At 43.0% G+C, this 18,534-nt stretch overlaps 1 protein-coding gene across 8 annotated transcripts in view; it reads right to left on the minus strand.

Annotated features, from left to right (window-relative positions):
• The window catches only part of ENOX1 (ecto-NOX disulfide-thiol exchanger 1), a 612,162-nt gene that overhangs the window by 44,092 nt on the left and 549,536 nt on the right, over positions 1-18,534 (minus strand). The window contains exon 17 of one of the 8 annotated variants that reach the window (XM_061170745.1): positions 18,146-18,501. The exons of the other annotated variants lie outside the window; for them this stretch is intronic. Coding sequence (XP_061026728.1) covers positions 18,466-18,501 — 36 coding nt within the window. The 3' untranslated portion in view covers positions 18,146-18,465. Of the gene's footprint in view, positions 1-18,145; positions 18,502-18,534 lie in introns of those variants that run through there. 8 annotated transcript variants of the gene reach the window in all.

Consider the following 18,534-nt stretch of genomic DNA (forward strand, 5'->3'; position numbering starts at 1 on the left):
TATATACATATATATGTATAATGGAAGCACTTTGCTGTACAGCAAAAATTAACATTGTAAATCAACTATACTTTAATAAAATAAATTTTTTAAAAAGTTCAGACTAGGGCTTCCCTGGTGGCGCAGTGGTTGAGAATCTGCCTGCCAATGCAGGGGACACGGGTTCGAGCCCTGGTCTGGGAAGATCCCACATGCCGCGGAGCAACTAGGCCCGTGAGCCACAGCTACTGAGCCTGTGCGTCTGGAGCCTGTGCTCCGCAACAAGAGAGGCCGCGACAGTGAGAGGCCCGCGCACCGTGATGAAGAGCGGCCCCCACCCGCCGCAACTAGAGAAAGCCCTCGCGAAGAAACGAAGACCCAACACTGCCAAAAATAAATAAATAAATAAACTACTTAATTTTTTTAAAATTAAACTCTTAATTTAAAAAAAAAAAAAGTTCAGACTATTGCTGACAGAGTCACAGAATTAATGAGATGGGTGAATGCTTTTGTTATACATTTTGGCAGAGACATGAAGTTAATATGGTTGTGTTTTAAGGGTTAGAAGACAGGACAGTAGTTTTAGATAGCCACTTGATGTGCTGTGCTTTTATCTTTTTCCACTATAACAAAAAAGGCAAGGAGTATTGTAATGACTCGTGACTCACTGGTTCCTTAGAAAAGTAAAGTTAATTTGATTTGTCTGTATTTGTAGTAGAGTTGTTTAATTTAACAAGAGAATTACAGTTATTAGTAGGTGGTGAGTTTGGGGTTGTCTTCAAAGTACAAAGTAGATATAAGCAATATCCATACCCTCTTTTTGTGTTTTCATTTAGCTAAATTATCATCCAATATTTGTCAGAAGAGCTCCATCATTATAACTGGTTAAAGGGAGTACACAGAGAGAAGGTGGAACTAAATAATTCCCCAAGTCAAACCCTTCTTGCATTTAAGCTAAGCCTATTTTTACTTTTAGCCACTCAATAAATATTTATGCTGCATACATATATTACGTGCCTACCACATGCCAAGGAATGCTAAGTTTTAAAGGATACTGAGTCTAAAAGTGGCAAGAAGTGCATGCTTATCAGCAAGCAATTCTTATAAAAGGTCTGTAAGAAAGCTTACAGGAAATGTCAGTAGATGAAGCTGGAGAAGTAGGTAGATCGGGACAAGGAGCTTGGATTTTACCTGGAAGGCTTAATGAATGAAGAGTGTTCAACATAGGAGTTACATGAACAATTCTGCATTTTAGGATATTGGTTTGCAGGAAGTGGAAGTAGAGGCAGGGATGCCAGGTTAGAGCCTATTGCAACTGTCTATTTAATTCTGACCTTTTCATAACGAGGGTAGAACTCAAGTCAGTGATGTGCAGAGGGCAAAACATAAGAGATATTTAAGAGGTAGAACTAAAAAAAAATCCGATGACCTGGTGGATGAGGAAAATGTTGAGAATGACTAAGTGCCTCAGTGAAAAGGAAAATAGAGAAAGAAGCAAGTATGGGTGAAGATAATTTGTCCAAATTTGAACTTAAGGTTTCTATGACATATTGTCAAGGTATCTGAGAGAAAGTAGGATCCACAGGTTTTTGAACTTAGAAGCAAGGCCCTGACAGCTCTTTTATGGCCCATTTCTCAAGTTAGTGTTTGTAGCACACATCGCTGATGTCTCCTTCTGGGACAAAGAAAAGACTTGCTTATTGCTTGATATAAAAGAGATGGCTCCCTCAAGCTCACTGTTCCTTTCCTGTAACATAATCCACTGTATGTTCAGGCTTCCATCTGGGCCCCTCTATGGGGGCATGATCAGCCTGTAAGATCCATGAGGATAAAGCTGGTGAAGCCAGGACCACTGTCTTGGGAGCACAGGATAGAACCTCAAATGGACATTTGCCAAAACCTTCTCTGAGAACAACCCATCACAAAAGGGACAAATTGACCATAAGGGAGCACATTTTCAAGGATATCAGAGGATGTAACTAGTTTGTGCTTCATCTCTAACTCTATAAATCCATGCTTCAAGTCTAAGTCCTGGTCCTACCTTAAGAGTTTCACATTCTCTACCCAGAATGTTCCAACTTATCTCTTCAGTAATTGGGGAATACCTTTTACTGGGATGTTGGATCGTAAGTTAGAAAGACTTTGCCCCTTTCTTAAAAACTTCACTGTTCCTTTGACTCATTCCTACCCCAAATCTCTGGAATATAGAAGGAAACTTTCATCATTAGAAACATAAAATTAGAAGACTCTTTATCTTTTATCACATACAAATCCTTTACCCTGATAGTTGTTGTAATATACCCTGAAGAATTACGTGTCTACTGGTGAAGGTGTTCCAGATGCTTAGAGATTGCAAACTGGATGTGGATCAGTGCAGATGGAGGTTATTAAGGACAAATTGTTAATGGTGTACAAAGTGTACACTAGGAAGGAAACATCAGGATGGGGATCGAGAGTTTCCGCACAGTGAGATCAACAGGATTATGAAATAGTATTCCAAAGGAAATGGTAAGAACACCATTCACTTGACACAGTAAAAAGCACTCCAGACTAGAAAATGCACAATAAGTAACAATTCTGCACTTGGCAGGAGAATGAACAAGATTATCTAATAAATCTTTTCTCAGTCTACCTTTTCACTCTAATTTCTGTGATACTTAGAAGGAATCATTAAAGGGCTGGAAGAAGAGGTTTTTCAATAACTGAAAATATCATGGAGGTTCTTTTACACTTCTTAAAGGTTAAGCTACTCAAAGCCAGAAATTTCCCCTCTAAGAGTCCTTGTCAATTACTTTAAGAAATGGTCAAAGTAATTTATCCATTTAGAAAAGCTCTTTTTAAATAATTTACTGAGCTAGAATTGTGCTTTGCTGTTGTTTTGTTTTTGTTCCCCTATACCTACCCAAGCCCCTAAGAACCAAGAATACAGTTTCTTCAGCCTGATAAAATCCTTTTGTTATTCCTTTCACTTCATTATGCCTGTGACCTGCTTAACTTTAGTGCTATTTGCTTTCTGCTGCAAAGCTTCTTGAATACATGGTGCATACCCACTGTATCTACTGTCTCACCACCTGAAACCTCAGCTTTCTCATTAATCACTCAATGAAACTATCCTTTGAAAGATTTTCAGTGACTATTTTCTCAGTCTTTGTACCATGTGATATTTGACATCACTGACTCTGCCCCCTTAAACCATCTGCCTCATTTGCTTCTGTTACATAAGAAGTCCTGGTCTTTTTCCTCCTAATTTTTTATTTCATCTTTATTGGTTTTTTTCTTCCCTCTGCTGGCCCAGTACACATGGATAAGAAGGTTACTTTCTCCTTTTATACTCTAACTTTGGTACTTTTGCCAAAGCTCAGTCACCACTTTTTCTTCTCTGTTTCCTTTGATCAGAGTTCTTTCATTCTCACGGGTTCAACTATTGTCACACTTAACTCTTTAACTTCTGTTCCTTATCATCAACTGACCACTGGGTTTGTTTGCTTGAAATTATCACTTCCCATTTCAAATTCAGAATGAGAGGTGGTAGGAGACATACTACATGCTTAAGTTTTAGCCTTGGCTCTTCCACTAACAGTTAGTTGACCTGGGGCAAGTTATGCAACATCTTTAAGCCTCAGATCAGTTGTCTAAAAATGAGGGTGCTGGGTAGGGTCCATCATCTCTGAATAATGCTTTATGGAACCCCATCAGCTCTACAGAGGTAACATGGAAGGTCCAAGGAGCGGATCTCTAGAATTCCCACTCCATTACTACTTGCTTCTGTTTTATAAATACAGGACTTCTATTTAAGGCTTCATTGAAAGGAATGTCCTTATTTTGAAAAATGTGTGAATCCAAGTCCTTCCTGATGTGGTAGTTCTTCTAAAATTCTATAATTTTATGGCTAAAATCCAATTCACCTCGCACGTCAGACTGCATTTTCTTCTAACTTTTCTGTTTCTATTAGTAGTACCGTCATTCTTCCACTTGCAGGCCTTTGATTCATTCTCTTCTATCCCCTAAGGCCTCTCTAGATCTGAATTCTATCAAGTATCTGTGAAATGTCTCTCATTCCCCTTCCGCATTTCCACTACCAGTGCTCTGCTATCAGTTCTCCTCGTTTCTTACTTGGACCACCGCAAGAACCTCCTACCTTGTCTGTGCCTTTGGTTTCTTCCTCTTCCAGCCCACCTTACATGATATTACCAGATCAGTTTTCTAAAATGCCACTTTCATCTTGTCAATCTCCAATTTAAAACTCAGATGCTTTCTGATAACCCACAGGAAAAACTCCGATGCTTTCCAATAACCCATGGAAAAATGCCAGATTGAGCCCGGCATTCAGGTTCAATCCTACCGATACAGCCTATCTCCGTTAGATGTTCTGTCCAGATACGTTCTTAGAAAGCTCTCTCCTTTTCTTCACCACCTCCTACATATATTTTTATACACAGCACAAGTCCCATATCTCTTAAGGGCATTTATTCCAGGCTATTTGTACATTTTCCTTATCTCAGCACATTTCCCCTGTCACTTCTGTGGCAGCTGGCCACTTATACATTTGGAATAAACTGAGTCACCTGTGTTTGCTTCCTCAAAAAAACCGCCAACTTCTTAAGGGCACTCACCATAACCAAGCTAGTGAGACAGCATGGCCGAAAGGGATCCGTGTTCTAATTCTGTTACCATTATTTACGTACTAGATAACTTTAGGCAGGGTTATCTCTGAACTTTCTTTTACATAAATCATGGGTAATAACCTATACCTATCCCCCGGGGTTCTGTGAAGACCAAATGTCATATGTGACATGGTGCTTTTGAAAATTATAACCTTCCAGGAATATTGTGGCATCACTATTATCATGATTGTTACTCACTTTTATTATCCCCAGGACTGAGTGGATACAGCACAGGTGCATAATACATACTTGGGGTACTGAATCTAGGTGAGAATTCTGTATAAGACCTTGACTACAATTATATAAAAACATGTGTGCAAAAGTGATAAACTGTCATGGGATTCAAATTGTACATATTTTCTGTTTTCTAAATGTTCTGTGGCACTGTTCTTCTACTGCTATCCTTATACTTTAAAAAGAAATAAAAAGAAGCCTAGGACAGGCAGATGCCATTTTGAAGAGCTATATGTAAGCACAGCCACTAGCTGACTACTTCACTGAGTAACATACCAAACGACATCCTCCCCACACCACACACGTATGAAATCTACCCTGTGGCCCTCCCAGGGCTGGCAGGCCCTATAGCTTCTAGCGCAAGGTGAGTGGGGCAGTTGTCAAGATCCGCATGCTAAAGATTCCCTATGTCACTTCCCACACCATCACCGCCACACCATAAGGCATCACACTCCATGGAATCATGGGCCCTGTAGACTACAGTCAGGATGCCAGTTAGCTACTTCAGTATCCTTTACTCAGAATTTTTTCAGAGTACCCAAAGCAATCCATCAAGTGATAGGCCAGTCTCCACTAACCTTCAGGGACTCCTTGTAAGATTAGAACCATGGTCAGAGGAGGAAGGGGGATGGGGATACGTCTCACACTTTCCTTTATGAGCCAGTGACTGTCATGTAGCAGGTGCCCAGTGGCTGATAAATGAAGGAACGGCCCACAGACAATGGCCTGGAATAGTGAAAAAAAAAATGACGGATTTGGACACGGAAGACTGGTTCTAATTGCCACTCGCTGTGTACCCTTGTTTCATGATTCCTGTTTGTAAAGAGAGGGATTTGAAGCAGATGAGCTCTACAGTGTCTTCTTGCTCCAATATTTCATCTCTGCTGTGTGCCTTTTTCCCTGACTTGGAGCTTCCCTTCAGAGTAAGGCAGCCAACTTAGTACTGACAAGATACACTTATCCTGGATTTCAGTGCCAATAAAATTAGAAGGAAGAGAAGAAGAAGAGGGAGGAAAAAAACATTTAAAAAGCAAATGGATGAGAAAAGGATTGATGAGAATGAGTAACTGAGTAAGCTTCAAAATTTCTTACGGTTCAAGGGAATGCAAGAATGCATCAATCCCCAAGAGTGAGCAGGACCTCAGGAATTCTCTGTGGCGTAGAAGTCCCAAGGCCTCACTAATCTTACCAGTTGCTGAAGCTTGGTACTGCCAGTCCTGAGGGTCATGGGCCCCCCCCCCACCTGTCCCTTTCCTCAGAAGCCTTTGATGTCCAGGGTCTGCAGAGGGGAGCCTCAGAGGCCCAACAGGCTTCAGCCTCAGAGAGACCATTTGAGAGCAGATATGCGGAGCGCCCGCCCTCAGCCATGAGTTAGTGATTCATCACAACACTAGCACATTTTACACACTGGGATATGAGCCACCTCACTGGGCTTCAGTTGCTGGACTCAGACCCAGAGTGCATGCATTATGTCCTAAGACAACTCCAAGATTTTCTAAGATTTCCACTCACAAAGATTAAAATCAGTAAGAACTGGTTATGCATCATAAAAAGGACCCTTTAAGGGCTTCCCTGGTGGTGCAGTGGTTAAGAATCCGCCTGCCAATGCAGGGGACACAGGTTCGAGCCCTGGTCCAGGAAGATCCCACGTGCCGCGGAGCAACTAAGCCCGTGCGCCACAACTGCTGAGCCTGCGCTCTAGAGCCCGTGAGCCACAACTACTGAGCCCATGTGCCACAGCTACTGAAGCCCCCGTGCCTAGAGCCTGTGCTTCGCAACAAGAGAAGCCACCTCAGTGAGAAGCCCGCACACCACAACGAAGAGTAGCCCCCACTCGCTGCAACTAGAGAAAGCCCGTGCGCAGCAATGAAGACCCAACGCAGCCAAAAATAAATGAAGAAATAAATTTAATTTAAAAAAATAAAAAGGACCCTTTAAGAAAGAGAAAACTCACTATGGTTTAGTTACCAGAGATATCCACGTAAAGCATTTCTCCTGGTGGCTTTCTTTTTAGATCATTCTTGGTTATATTTATTTAATAAACACATATAGTGCTTAATTTGTGCAGGTAGTATTATAAGAACTTTACACATATGAACTCACCCAATCCTCCTAACAGCTCTAGGAGGTCAGTACATTTTACAGATGAGGAAAATGAGGAATGGAGAGGCCAAGGACTTGTCTAAGGTCACACAAGTAGTAAGAAGCAGACTTGGGATGTGAACCGATGCTGTCTCACTCCAGACTCTTAACCACCGTGCTGGGCTGCCTCTCTTGAATGGACTGTAATGTCAGCCTATTACAGTCCTTGTCAACTGAAAAATGCCTGTTGAGCCTGGGACGCCATCCCCTTCTGAGGGCTGCCAGCAGTCCGGGCCTCTTGAGGGGCCAGCAGGGGCTCCAGGCTGGCTGATGAGCGGTGGCTCGGGTGCAATCGTGAACGCAAAGGGGAGCAGAGCAGAAAGGCAGCAGGGGCCTGGCCCAGGAGCGGTGTTAGCTGGGATGGGCCTGGCTCTCTGCTGCTGTTAGGTGGTGACACCTTGTCCTTTGGACAAGCGTGACTTGTAACCATGGTCCGTGCAACAGGCACACAGTTTGGAAGATGTGTGCGGGGGAAAGCCGAGGTCGAGGCAGCGCTCCAAAGACCAAGTGAGGGCCACGGGCAGGACCGGCCAAGCAGGTGAAGAGACTCGGGCAGGGGGACCGGGGGAGCCCCAGCCATACCCCAAGTATGTGATAATAAAGCAGAACCACTGAGGTGACAGGATAAGAGAGAAAAGCGGGGGATACAGAAGCCACTCTAAAGGAAGAATGGACAGATTCTGTGTGTGAAGCAGAGGAAAGAACAGAATTAAAAAATTTTCAGCGAAGTCTGGACCACTAGCAGAATAATGCTGCTAGAATCAGAGGTCACAAAGAATGAGAAGCACTGGCTCCAGTATTTCAGAAATACTGGATGTGAGGTCTTGGAAAGGCAGCTGGAAATATGGGTCATAGGCTCAGGACAGCATCTGGGCTGGCAGGGGCTCCCCAGGCCATCTGCCGTCTCTCCCCCCTCCCGCAGGTAACGGAAGGAGTTGTCCCTGCCACCCTCAGAGTGTCTCTGCCTGGACTTCATGTGCCTGCGCCACCTGCAGTCATTTCTCTACAAAGCGACAATGTCCTAAGTCGCTAGCACAGTCCCCTGCACACGGTAAATCTTCAACCAATATTTTTTAAAGAATAAATGGTAGACTCTTGGTAATATCTGTTGAATGAATCTGTTATTACCCAGAGAGGATAAACTTCATAGGTGAGACCGAATGGCAGTCACAGGATCTGGTCAGTACCCTTGGCTGGGAGTGATCTCCCAGAAGTCCAGGAGGACTACATATAATGGAGAGGGAAAAAACAATGCAGTCGCTTTGGGTATTTTACATTCTTCTGGTCCCTAAATGTATTTGCTGTAGCATCATTTTAAAGTAAAATAATTTCTTTACTACTTTAGATTTAGACAGTAAAAAGTTAACTTTGAGTTTGTATCTATTATTAGTGTTTTCAATATGTTTTTAAATTAAATATTAACTTTTTTTTTGGAGACCATAATGTAAGCTTATAAACTTTTCCCTTTCTTTTCCTTTTTAAAATTTAAGATAATTCTCTAGTTCACGTTAATTCTTTTTTTTTTTAACATCTTTATTGGAGTATAATTGCTGTACAATGGTGTGTTAGTTTCTGCTTTATAACAAAGTGAATCAGCTATATATATACATATATCCCCATATCTCCTCCCTCTTGCATCTCCCTCCCACCCTCCCTATCCCACTCCTCTAGGTGGTCACAAAGCACCAAGCTGATCTCCCTGTGCTATGCGGCTGCTTCCCACTAGCTATCTGTTTTACATTTGGTAGTGTATATATGTCCATGCCAGGTTAATTCTTAATAATAACGTTTCTTGGTTTTCTCTTTATAAATATATATATTGGTGGAAAATTTACAGAATATAGATTTTAAAAATTAACTGGAATTCTACCACTCAAGAGATAAGCACTGTTAACATTCAGATATTTACCTTTCATATTTTATATATAACCCTCCTCCCACATACTCATATATATAATATTATGTAATATATACACACACACATGAATGTATATATATATAGTTGTGTGTGTGTGTGTATATATATGTGTGTGTGTGTATATATATATATATATATATATAGTTGTTTAATTCTTATTTGAAAAAACAGGATTATCCCACATATACTTTTAACAAGAGAACCCTGATAGGAAAGAGTAATTTCAATTTTGTAATGTTTTCCATTAAAAACGAAGAGCATACTGCTGCCTCGATCATAACTTAATTATGGCTATTACAGTTCACACCAAGCTTAAACTATGGTCTCAAGCTGGTGATTAGATGCCTTTCTTTTGGCATAGTTTTGTGACAATCGTATTAAATAAAACCTATGTAAAAATGAGAAAAAAATCTTTTGTATTCCTTTAGCTCCATTCATTATTTAAAGTGTAGGTTGTAGTGTTTTATTTTAGTTTTACTATATGCCGCCATAAATGTTGCCAAGTGAAAAAAAATACACTTGATCTCAAAAACAGTTGTGTGTTTCTCTTCAATATGTAAGAAATGTAACCCATACTACTATATCTACACAAGCGAGGCTACCCTTCGTAGCCTGAAAAAGTACTGACATGAAAAATCTCCTTAACCAATAAAAATGGAGCAGCAAACAGAAGAAGCTAAAGCGAAATACTTTTAAATGTATGTATGTGCATCCAGAATTAGTCAGTTTGATTCATCTTGTATGATACTGACTCTATTGTTGGTAAAGATAAATTGCATTATGGTGCTCTTGGCATGTTATTTTCCCAGTCCATTTCTCAGTATGACATTTCGTATTTTTCTCTGCTACAAAGCACTCACTATCATAATTTTCACCTGCTGAGTTTACGTTACTAATGATAATATTAAAATTCAGAGTCTTTTTGACCTTTATAGAGGTAAATTAGGTCATGAGAATAGATGGGATGCAATCTGATAAATGGGAAAGAGAGACATTTAATTATTATTAAAGTGAAATCAAATTTTACAAGGTTTGCCAGCCATACTGTGAGATCTTAGTAAACATTAAATAGTCTCCCCTCCCCAACACACCAAACTCCAGTTCTCTCTTCTCACTGCCTTCTTGCATATGCCACCTATGAGAAATACTCCAAGAACAAAGTGGTCTGGATTGCTGATGCATGATTCATGATGGATGTAGAATTTAGGGTCCTCTGAATTAAAAAATAGTATGAATAAGGGCAATGATTATAATACTAATAGTTAGCCCTTGCTGAGTGCCTGGTAGATGCCAGGTGTTGGTCCTGCTATTATCCCCATTTTACAGATGATAAAATCGAGGCACAAATAAGCTAAGTACTTTCCTCAGCTCACATACCTAGAGAGTAGTGGCTGTAAGACCGGGCCCCAGGTAGCCAGACTTTGGAGCTATTAGTCTATACTGCCTTCTGTCCAAGTTACTTCTCAGGGAATCACAACTTCTGGACTTCATTCAAGCCCCTAATCCCAGCCCAAGTCCTTTCCTCGCTGAGAACACTGAAGCCAGTGTTTGGTGATTTCCCTTTTCAGCATCTGCTGTCTCCACAATGGGCCATGTGCTCCTTGAGGATGGTGACCAGGCTGTGATCGTGTGTGCTCCCAACACACAGCACTCTGTCTACAACACTGCACTGCCCATCGTGTGGACTTGGGTGGACACAGGAGCAGCTAGTTGTGAGTCCACCTATCTTTTGTGTATTCTCCAAATGGCTGTGATTTCTTATAAACCAGAGTCTGGCAATTAGTAACTGTATATTTTCTTTTTGGGATTGAATCACAGCAAAGTTCAACATTTAGACTAAAGTCTCTGGACACCTCAGTTCAGTATAATTCGATTAGAATTTATCGAACCTCCACCACTCTCTCATCCATCAAATATGTATTGAGCACCTACTATATGGTTGGTTTTGTGCTAGATAAGGTTCAAAGATGAATAATAGTGGTTCCTGCTCTCAAAGAACCTAAGAGTCTAGAGTATGGACAGGCATGTAAAATATATTAAAAGACAGTGTGATGTAACTATGACAAGGGTTGGCCTTGCGGGCTGTGGAAGCCCCTAGCAGCACCTAATCTGAACTGGAGTGGACAGCAGGCAGTAGTTACCCAAAGTGTGGTTTGCAGACTGATGGCCCTGGGAGCTTATTAGCAAATTCTGAGGCCTCAGCCCAAACCTTCCCAATCTCAAACTCTAAGCGGGGAGCCCAGCAATCTGTGCTTTAAGAAGCTCTCCTTTTGATTCTGTTGCTTACTAAAGTTTGGGAAGTATTGCCTCAGAGAATGTAAGACTCACAGACGCATAGCCATAGGCAAGAAAACTTACGCCAAATTAAAGCTGTAAAATAAGAAGGTTGGATGAGTGATCCCTACTACCTCAATTCTAACTTTCACAGTCGGCAAGACTTCTGTACACATCTTAAACTGAACTACAACGAGATGTGCTTAATCCTCAAGATCACCTGCAGATAATATAGATAAAGAAGTGTTTGCATTTCTTACCTAATCAGGCCAAACAGATTCACAGAGCTGTCTGAGGTGGCTGGAATTTCTATCTCCACTCAATCATCAGTCAACAAGTGTTATAAATGTATTACAAATGTGCCCACCTACACAGGCTCATCACTCTGTTAGGTTCTGTAACACATACCTACACATTACCTGCCCTTAAGGCACTTACACCTGAGTTGAGAAGCTAGGCGTATCATAACTGGGTTGTTCAGAATGTTTGGGATAATGATAAATACTGTGGGAATATGAAGAAGATGGTAATTGATTTGGGCTGATCTTAGGATAAGGCCCCAAGAAGTAGGAATTGAGCTGGGCTTCAACACAGCAGAATTTGCATTGCCGGCAAAAAGCATGACATGATAGATGGAGGAAAGCTGAATTACCAATAAAAAAATCTAATTATTTAGAGTTTTTCATGTATGGTGCACCTAGCTGAATTCGACCTGTTGACTAAAGTCATTTATTCAGGGTCCCAGGTCAACGGTTATTCCCAATAGCAGGCCAACAGTTATTCTGTTCTTACCAAGGGGACCAATTTGAATATTGCTGTGTAAAATGTCCAGGAACAGGCTTCCCTGGTGGCACAGTGGTTAAGAATCCGCCTGCCAATGCAGGGGACACGTGTTCAAGCCCTGGCCCGGGAAGAGCCCACATGACGCGGAGCAACTAAGCCCGTGCGCCACAACTATGGAGCCTGCGCTCTAGAGCCTGTGTGCCACAACTACTGAAGCCTGTGAGCCACAACTACTGAGCCTGCGAGCCACAACTACTGAAGCTCGTGCACCTAGACCCGTGCTCCACAACAAGAGAAGCCACTGCAATGAGAAGCCTGCGTACCGTAACAAAGAGTAGCCCCCTCTCTCCGCAACTAGAGAAAGCCCGTGCGCAGCAACGAAGACCCAACACAGCCATAAATAAATAAATAAATAAATAAATTTATTTATTTATTTATTTATTTAAAAAAAAAATGTCCAGGAACGATACCTAAGCTTACAGCGGTGAGACATGTTATACTTGTGTGCATGTGTGTCAGTGTGTGTACGTGTGGTGAGGGGAGCGGGGGAATACACCCACATAGGTTTGGGGGCTTTACATAGGTCGCACTTGCAGACCTTTCTCCTAGTTTCAAGTCAACTTTCTCAAAGCTGGCAATGGCAAGAAACTGTGCAAATTAGATTCTGAAACATTTAGAAAGAACGTAAAATGTGAAGGCCTCTTCCACTGGGCAGGGGCAGTAGCTTTCCTCCCCAACTCAACGTCTGCTCTGCCTGAATTAGGAAGAAAGACATGGAGGGAGTTCAGGCTGAGGTGTGGCCTGAGGAAGTTCCAGGGGGCTACAAACAGGGTGCCTGGTGCCTGGGAGAGCAGTGTGGCTGGGTGCCCCTCTGGGCGGGGAGGGCAGGCCAGGAGGGAGGGAGGGGAGGCTGCATTTGGCGGTGAACTCACAGCTGGGGCCGATTCCCACCTCTCAGGTCCTAGACAGGGCGGGGGGAATGGAGAGGGGCGCCTCCGTCAGAGCAAGGCTGAAGGAGTAGCACGCACTTCACTTGCTCATGGGTAGTCGGAAATTTCCAAGTAGTATTTCCAAGCCTGACCTTTGTAGTTACCCCCAGGAAGCCCATCAATATTGCATCTGCAGATTAATATCTGAGTTGTTTGCTTCGAATTCCAGGAAAAACTGCTTTTGGGGTAGAGTTTTTATTACATGGGCATAGTCATGCAACTACAAACACACCTTTGGTGAAGGCTGTTACGCTACTCGAGTTGGCAGGGACGGGTGGGATGGTGACAGCCGCTGCTCTGCTGCCCGCCAAGGTGGATTTACCAGCACTGGCGGGCAGCAGAAAGTGATGAAACTTAGGAAAACTCTTCCCGGCACAGTCTTTTCTGCCCCCCTCCCCCTTTTTTCTTCTTTCCACCTACTTTCCTTCTTTGTCCTCTTCCTACACATTTCCTCAAAGAAATACCACAGTCTAGTGAGTTCTGTGGCACTGTGATGGATGAGGTCTGGAGACGAGCAGCGTGTGTGGTGAGAGAATGACTGCCCCGTGCAGCGTTACAGAGCCCTCCTGAGACCCAGGCAGTGCTGAGCACAGAATCCTTGAGCAAGACCAGCGTCAAGCTGGTGAGCCGAGCAACGCTGACCCCAGCCCTGGCCGGCACATTTCACACCTCTTCCTCTCCTGGTCTCTGTGCTTAGCAGAAACTAGGAGTGTAGAAATCACGGTAGAACATTTAATATTCTAAAAACAACAACAAGTGTCTAGGAAGCCCTATAGCTCCTGAGAAACATAGACAACTGGGCTTCCCTGGTGGTGCAGTGGTTAAGAATCCGCCTGCCAATGCAGGGGACACGGGTTCGAGCCCTGGTCCGGGAAGTTCCCACATGCCGCCTTGAGCAACTAAGCCCGTGAGGCACAACTACTGAGCCTGTGCTCTAGAGCCCACGAGCCACAACTACTGAGCCCGCGTGCCACAACTACTGAGCCTGCGCGTCTAGAGCCTGTGCTCTGCAACAAGAGAAGCCACGACAATGAGAAGCCCGTGCACCGCGATGAAGAGTAGCCCCCGCTCGCCGCAACTAGAGAAAGCCCGTGCGCAGCAACGAAAACCCAACACAGCCAAAAATAAATAAATAAATAAATAAATTTATTAAAAAAAAACAAAAACAAAAAACATAGACAACTAACAAGAGGCGACGCTCATCTCCTGGTGAATCCCTGTTCCCTGCTGTTTTCAGGTCACTAATCCTGGTGATATGTCAGCAGGAACCGAAGCTGTGTGAGAGAAGGAGGTGCCCCACTTTCCCCCACCATCTTCCAGAGGTACTAGAACGAACTGCTTCTGTCCACCTTTTGGGCTCCTGGCTTTTTTCACAAATGCTCCTCAACTTTCTTCCCGTTCCGTTTTGAGCAGCACATCAGGCAGTGCTAAGCTGTATCTCCTGGGAGGCCCGGTTCCTGTGATTGAGCTCTCTAGGTTTATTACACTTTAAAATGATATTGCCTGCACTCAAGTCATGTCTGTATATTCCTGTGTGCATCTCTTGTTGATGGTTTTGAGTTTCCATGTATCTTCTTGGCCATATTAGAAATAAAAAGTTAAGGTTCTGTTTGGGCTTAGAACTCATGTTGTCCTTTTACTTGGACATTCTTCTCAATCTCATGTATTCTCTGGAGAGGGTGGACAAGCCTCATTTGGGTAGGGGTGGCCTGGGTTTGGGATCCACACAGAGAACAGGTTCTGCCATCCCTAGACCACCAGGAAGATGCTCTAGTTCACAGCACAAAACCCCCAATAACATGACTCAGTATCATTCTTCTAAATCATTCACGAAGGCTATACCATTTGCCTTTCTCTTCAGAATGCAGACATTCTTGGGAGCTATTTTCATCTCCTGTTGAAGAACTCAGTATCCTCTCTATGTGGTCACATCCAGACAATATTACTGGTTGTTTATCTCATCACTTACCATGCAGGGGCTGAGCTTTAATCTTTTTAAAGAGTTAGTGGATCTCCCTCTATCCCTAAATCCCATTCAAATGGAAAAGCATCCCCATTTCACAAGTGCTTAAATGGTGGATGGATTAACTAATACATTGTTAAAGAATACTCATTGCACACTATCCATGACAGCAAAAACAAATAATATTTTAAAGTCCCACAGCAGGGACTGATTAAATACACTACAGCACATCTGTGGCATGAAGTATTAGGCAGTCATTAAAAGTTGTATTAAGAAAACATTTAATAACATGGGGAAATGCTCATGATTTATAGTGAAAAACAATGTATGGCTGTAAAACTGCCCATATAATATGCTGTAAATTTGGTAAAAATGTATATATGTGCACATAGGCAAAGATGAAGGAAACACAAAGAAGTGTAAACAGTAATTTCTGAGTGGTAAGATTGCAGATGATTGTTTTCTTTATATTTTCCACAAAAAGAAAATGGCTCTTTTAAGATAAGAGCATTTGTGTGTGTGTGGGTATTGGATTTATAAAAGTTACCAATTTTTCATTCTAAACGATTGCTTTTGCTTCTGCATCACGTAGGATTATCATTAACCTTTTGGGGGAAGTATATTTGTCTCCAGAGTGGAAAAATTTGGTTTCAGATCTTGATTTTAGCTATATAGGTATCCATGTCTGTGTCAGACCATTTCAGTCAGCACTGAATTTATGTCTACTTTGGCTGTTTTTGTCTAACGTGACCTGGGGGGAGAAGGTCTTTTCATGTCTCCAAACTCAACCTGTCAGCTTTATTAAACATGCGCTAATCCTATTACATGCTCCAAATCCTCTAATGGCCAAGCAGGTCCAACCAGCTCCCGTCCTGACAAAAAGGACTAACTGTAGGCCCAGTTCCAGCTGTGGAAACACATGGCGGGTTGGCAGTGAGGCTCCTGGTAAGGAAACTGCTCGAGTGTTTACTGGAAACAAAAACATTAACCCTGAAGCCAGCTTTGTCCAACTTTGACAGCAGTTCCCTCTCTAATCCTTCCTTGGGGCACGTGCTGAGAAGAGAGTGTATGAACAGGGTCTCCTCCGACCATCAGTCCTTTCCGAGGGGGCTGGGTTGGGATGCGTGTGGTTTTTTTCACATGCAATTCTGGATTTCACAGCAAATGGCGGGGATACGGCTAATTCACAGCAGAAAACGTGGTAAACTAGCTGGAAGAAGGCAGCTGGGTGGGCGCAGGAGGGTGGAGGGAGTCGGGGTAGAGGTGGAAATGGAAGCACCAGCAGGAGAAAAGCAACGTTACAGAGGCTGTAACTGGAATAAAAGGCCAGAGTCTCGGTGTGAGCATTTAATATGTGAATGGGGCCATATATTACAGGCTAAAGGAAGTATCAGTCCATGAAAAGTCCCCCTTCTTGATTTTAGACATCTACAGAGCAAGGGTGACCTCAGGCAGCTACAGACATGGGTCCCTCTCTCCCTGAAGGAAGACAAAGTGGCTACTGATTTTCCAGTTGAGATTTTCAGGGGTCTCAAAGCTCCCTACATACCTACACGTATATACCACTCCCCTCAGACCCTCCTCCCCATGGACCCAATCCTTCCAATAAAGGTCTTGTCTCCAGAGAGTTTAGGGAAACGTGCAAACCAGCTACCTCAAGCCCATTCATTATTCGCACTGTGATATTGACCCAAAGGTGGAGAATGAGTCCGGATGGAATGAGACAGAGGACAAGCAAGTTTTGGTGAGAGCGGGGCACGATGACAGAGTCAGCTCCATGTGGGGCAGGAACCACGTCTATATTAGTCACCGATGGATCTCCAGAACCCAGCACAGCACCTGGCACGTGGAAGGATGGAGCAATAATAATACCCAACGCTTCCCGGCCACGTCAACACTGCTTAGCAATGCTCACAATAACCCTATGAGGTAGCTGCAGTCACTACCTTCGTTTTAGAAGTGAACAAAATGGTGGTGTAGGGTGCAATGAATGGCTCAGGGTCCCCCAGACAGTAAATGGCGGAACCAGGACTAAAGCCAGGCTACTTGGTGCCCAGATCTGTTCTTAATCTCTATACTCTGCTGCCTCCTTCAATGAAGACTTGTTGATTTATTGAGTCAAAAAGGGATGGAAGGTGAAGTAAGTCAGACAGAGAAAGACAAATATAATATATCACTGATATGTGGAATCTAATTTTTAAAAAATGATACAAATGAACTTATTTACAAAACAGAAACAGACTTATAGATAGCGAAAACAAACTTATGGTTACCAAAGGGGAAACGTGGCGGGGAAGGATAAATCAGGAGCTTGGGATGAACATACACACTACTATGTATAAGATAGATAACCAACAAGGATCTACTGTATAGTACAGGGAACTCTACTCAATATTTTCTGATAACCTATTTGCGAAAAGAATCTAAACAAGAATGAATATACGTATATGTATAACTGAATCACTTTGCTGTACACCTGAAACTAACACAACATTGTCAATCAACCATACTCCAATAAAATTAAAAAAAAAAGGGGGTGGGGATGGAAGACTGTGTTGGAACACAGACTGGGGGCCTTCGTACAGCCTCAGGCAGTGAGATGGTGAGAAGAAAGACCCCCAGGGGCTGGAAGGACCGTGGCGTCTGCAGTCTCACCCCCGGTATCAGCAGGTGCTCCAGTTCCCCGCCATGGAGCCTGTGGAATGGGGCGAGGGAGGGACAGACCTTTACGCTGAGGTGTTTCTCACTGTCTCGTCTACTCCTCCTCCAGTTCAAGATCTGGGCCTCCAAGAACAGGCCAGAAGTTACAGGAGGGAAGGATAGAGACTAAGTTGTCTTTGTCCTCTGAGACTATGGTCCCAATTTCCCATGGGGTTTTTCTTTTTCTTTAGCCTTGTTTGATACATCAGTATGTATCTACTCTCTTGTGCTTACGTACCCGAAGGATGGTAAGCACGTTCTGAAACTGGGCCAAGGGCTCGACGCTAGCAGAGGTTCCGCCATAGGCATCATTAGAATACATGGTTAACGGTAGCTTTCCGCCGCAGCGTGTACTAAACTTGAAGACTGTTCTGCACACAGTATCTCTTCCATATGCTCTTAACATCTTTACTCTGACAAATTTAAAGACAACTTGAGGATTTACTTACTTACAGAGGCAACGTGAAAAACTGAAAAATCTTTTCTCTTTTGTGTTTTTGTTTTATTGTTAGGTGGGAAAGGTGTTCCACTAGACAGTGGTAACCTTCAGTGCCACAAATTCAACCTCTGTACAGACTGCAAATGATTTTTGTAACTCCAGTGTGTGAGCTTGAATTATGCAAGTAGAGGAGGGGGCGGTAAAAGCTTTCCTGTAGCAGAAACAAAGAGGGGGGAGAAAAAATTCATGGAAAGCTTCTAGACCAAATTGTTCTATACGTTGCCGGCTTAAGTAGCCACTTTATTTGATTCCTCCTAGTTGTTCCTGCATTTCTTGCATCCTCTCCTTTCCCTTCCACTTTCTCGCCGAACATATGCACGTTAAGGATCATGGGTGGTGATACCTCTGGGAGGTACCTGGGAGGAAGGTCATCAAAAGAGATGCAAGGT

Source organism: Eubalaena glacialis, chromosome 16 (genome assembly GCF_028564815.1).
Source record: "Eubalaena glacialis isolate mEubGla1 chromosome 16, mEubGla1.1.hap2.+ XY, whole genome shotgun sequence".
Classification (NCBI taxonomy): Eukaryota; Metazoa; Chordata; class Mammalia; order Artiodactyla; family Balaenidae; genus Eubalaena; species Eubalaena glacialis.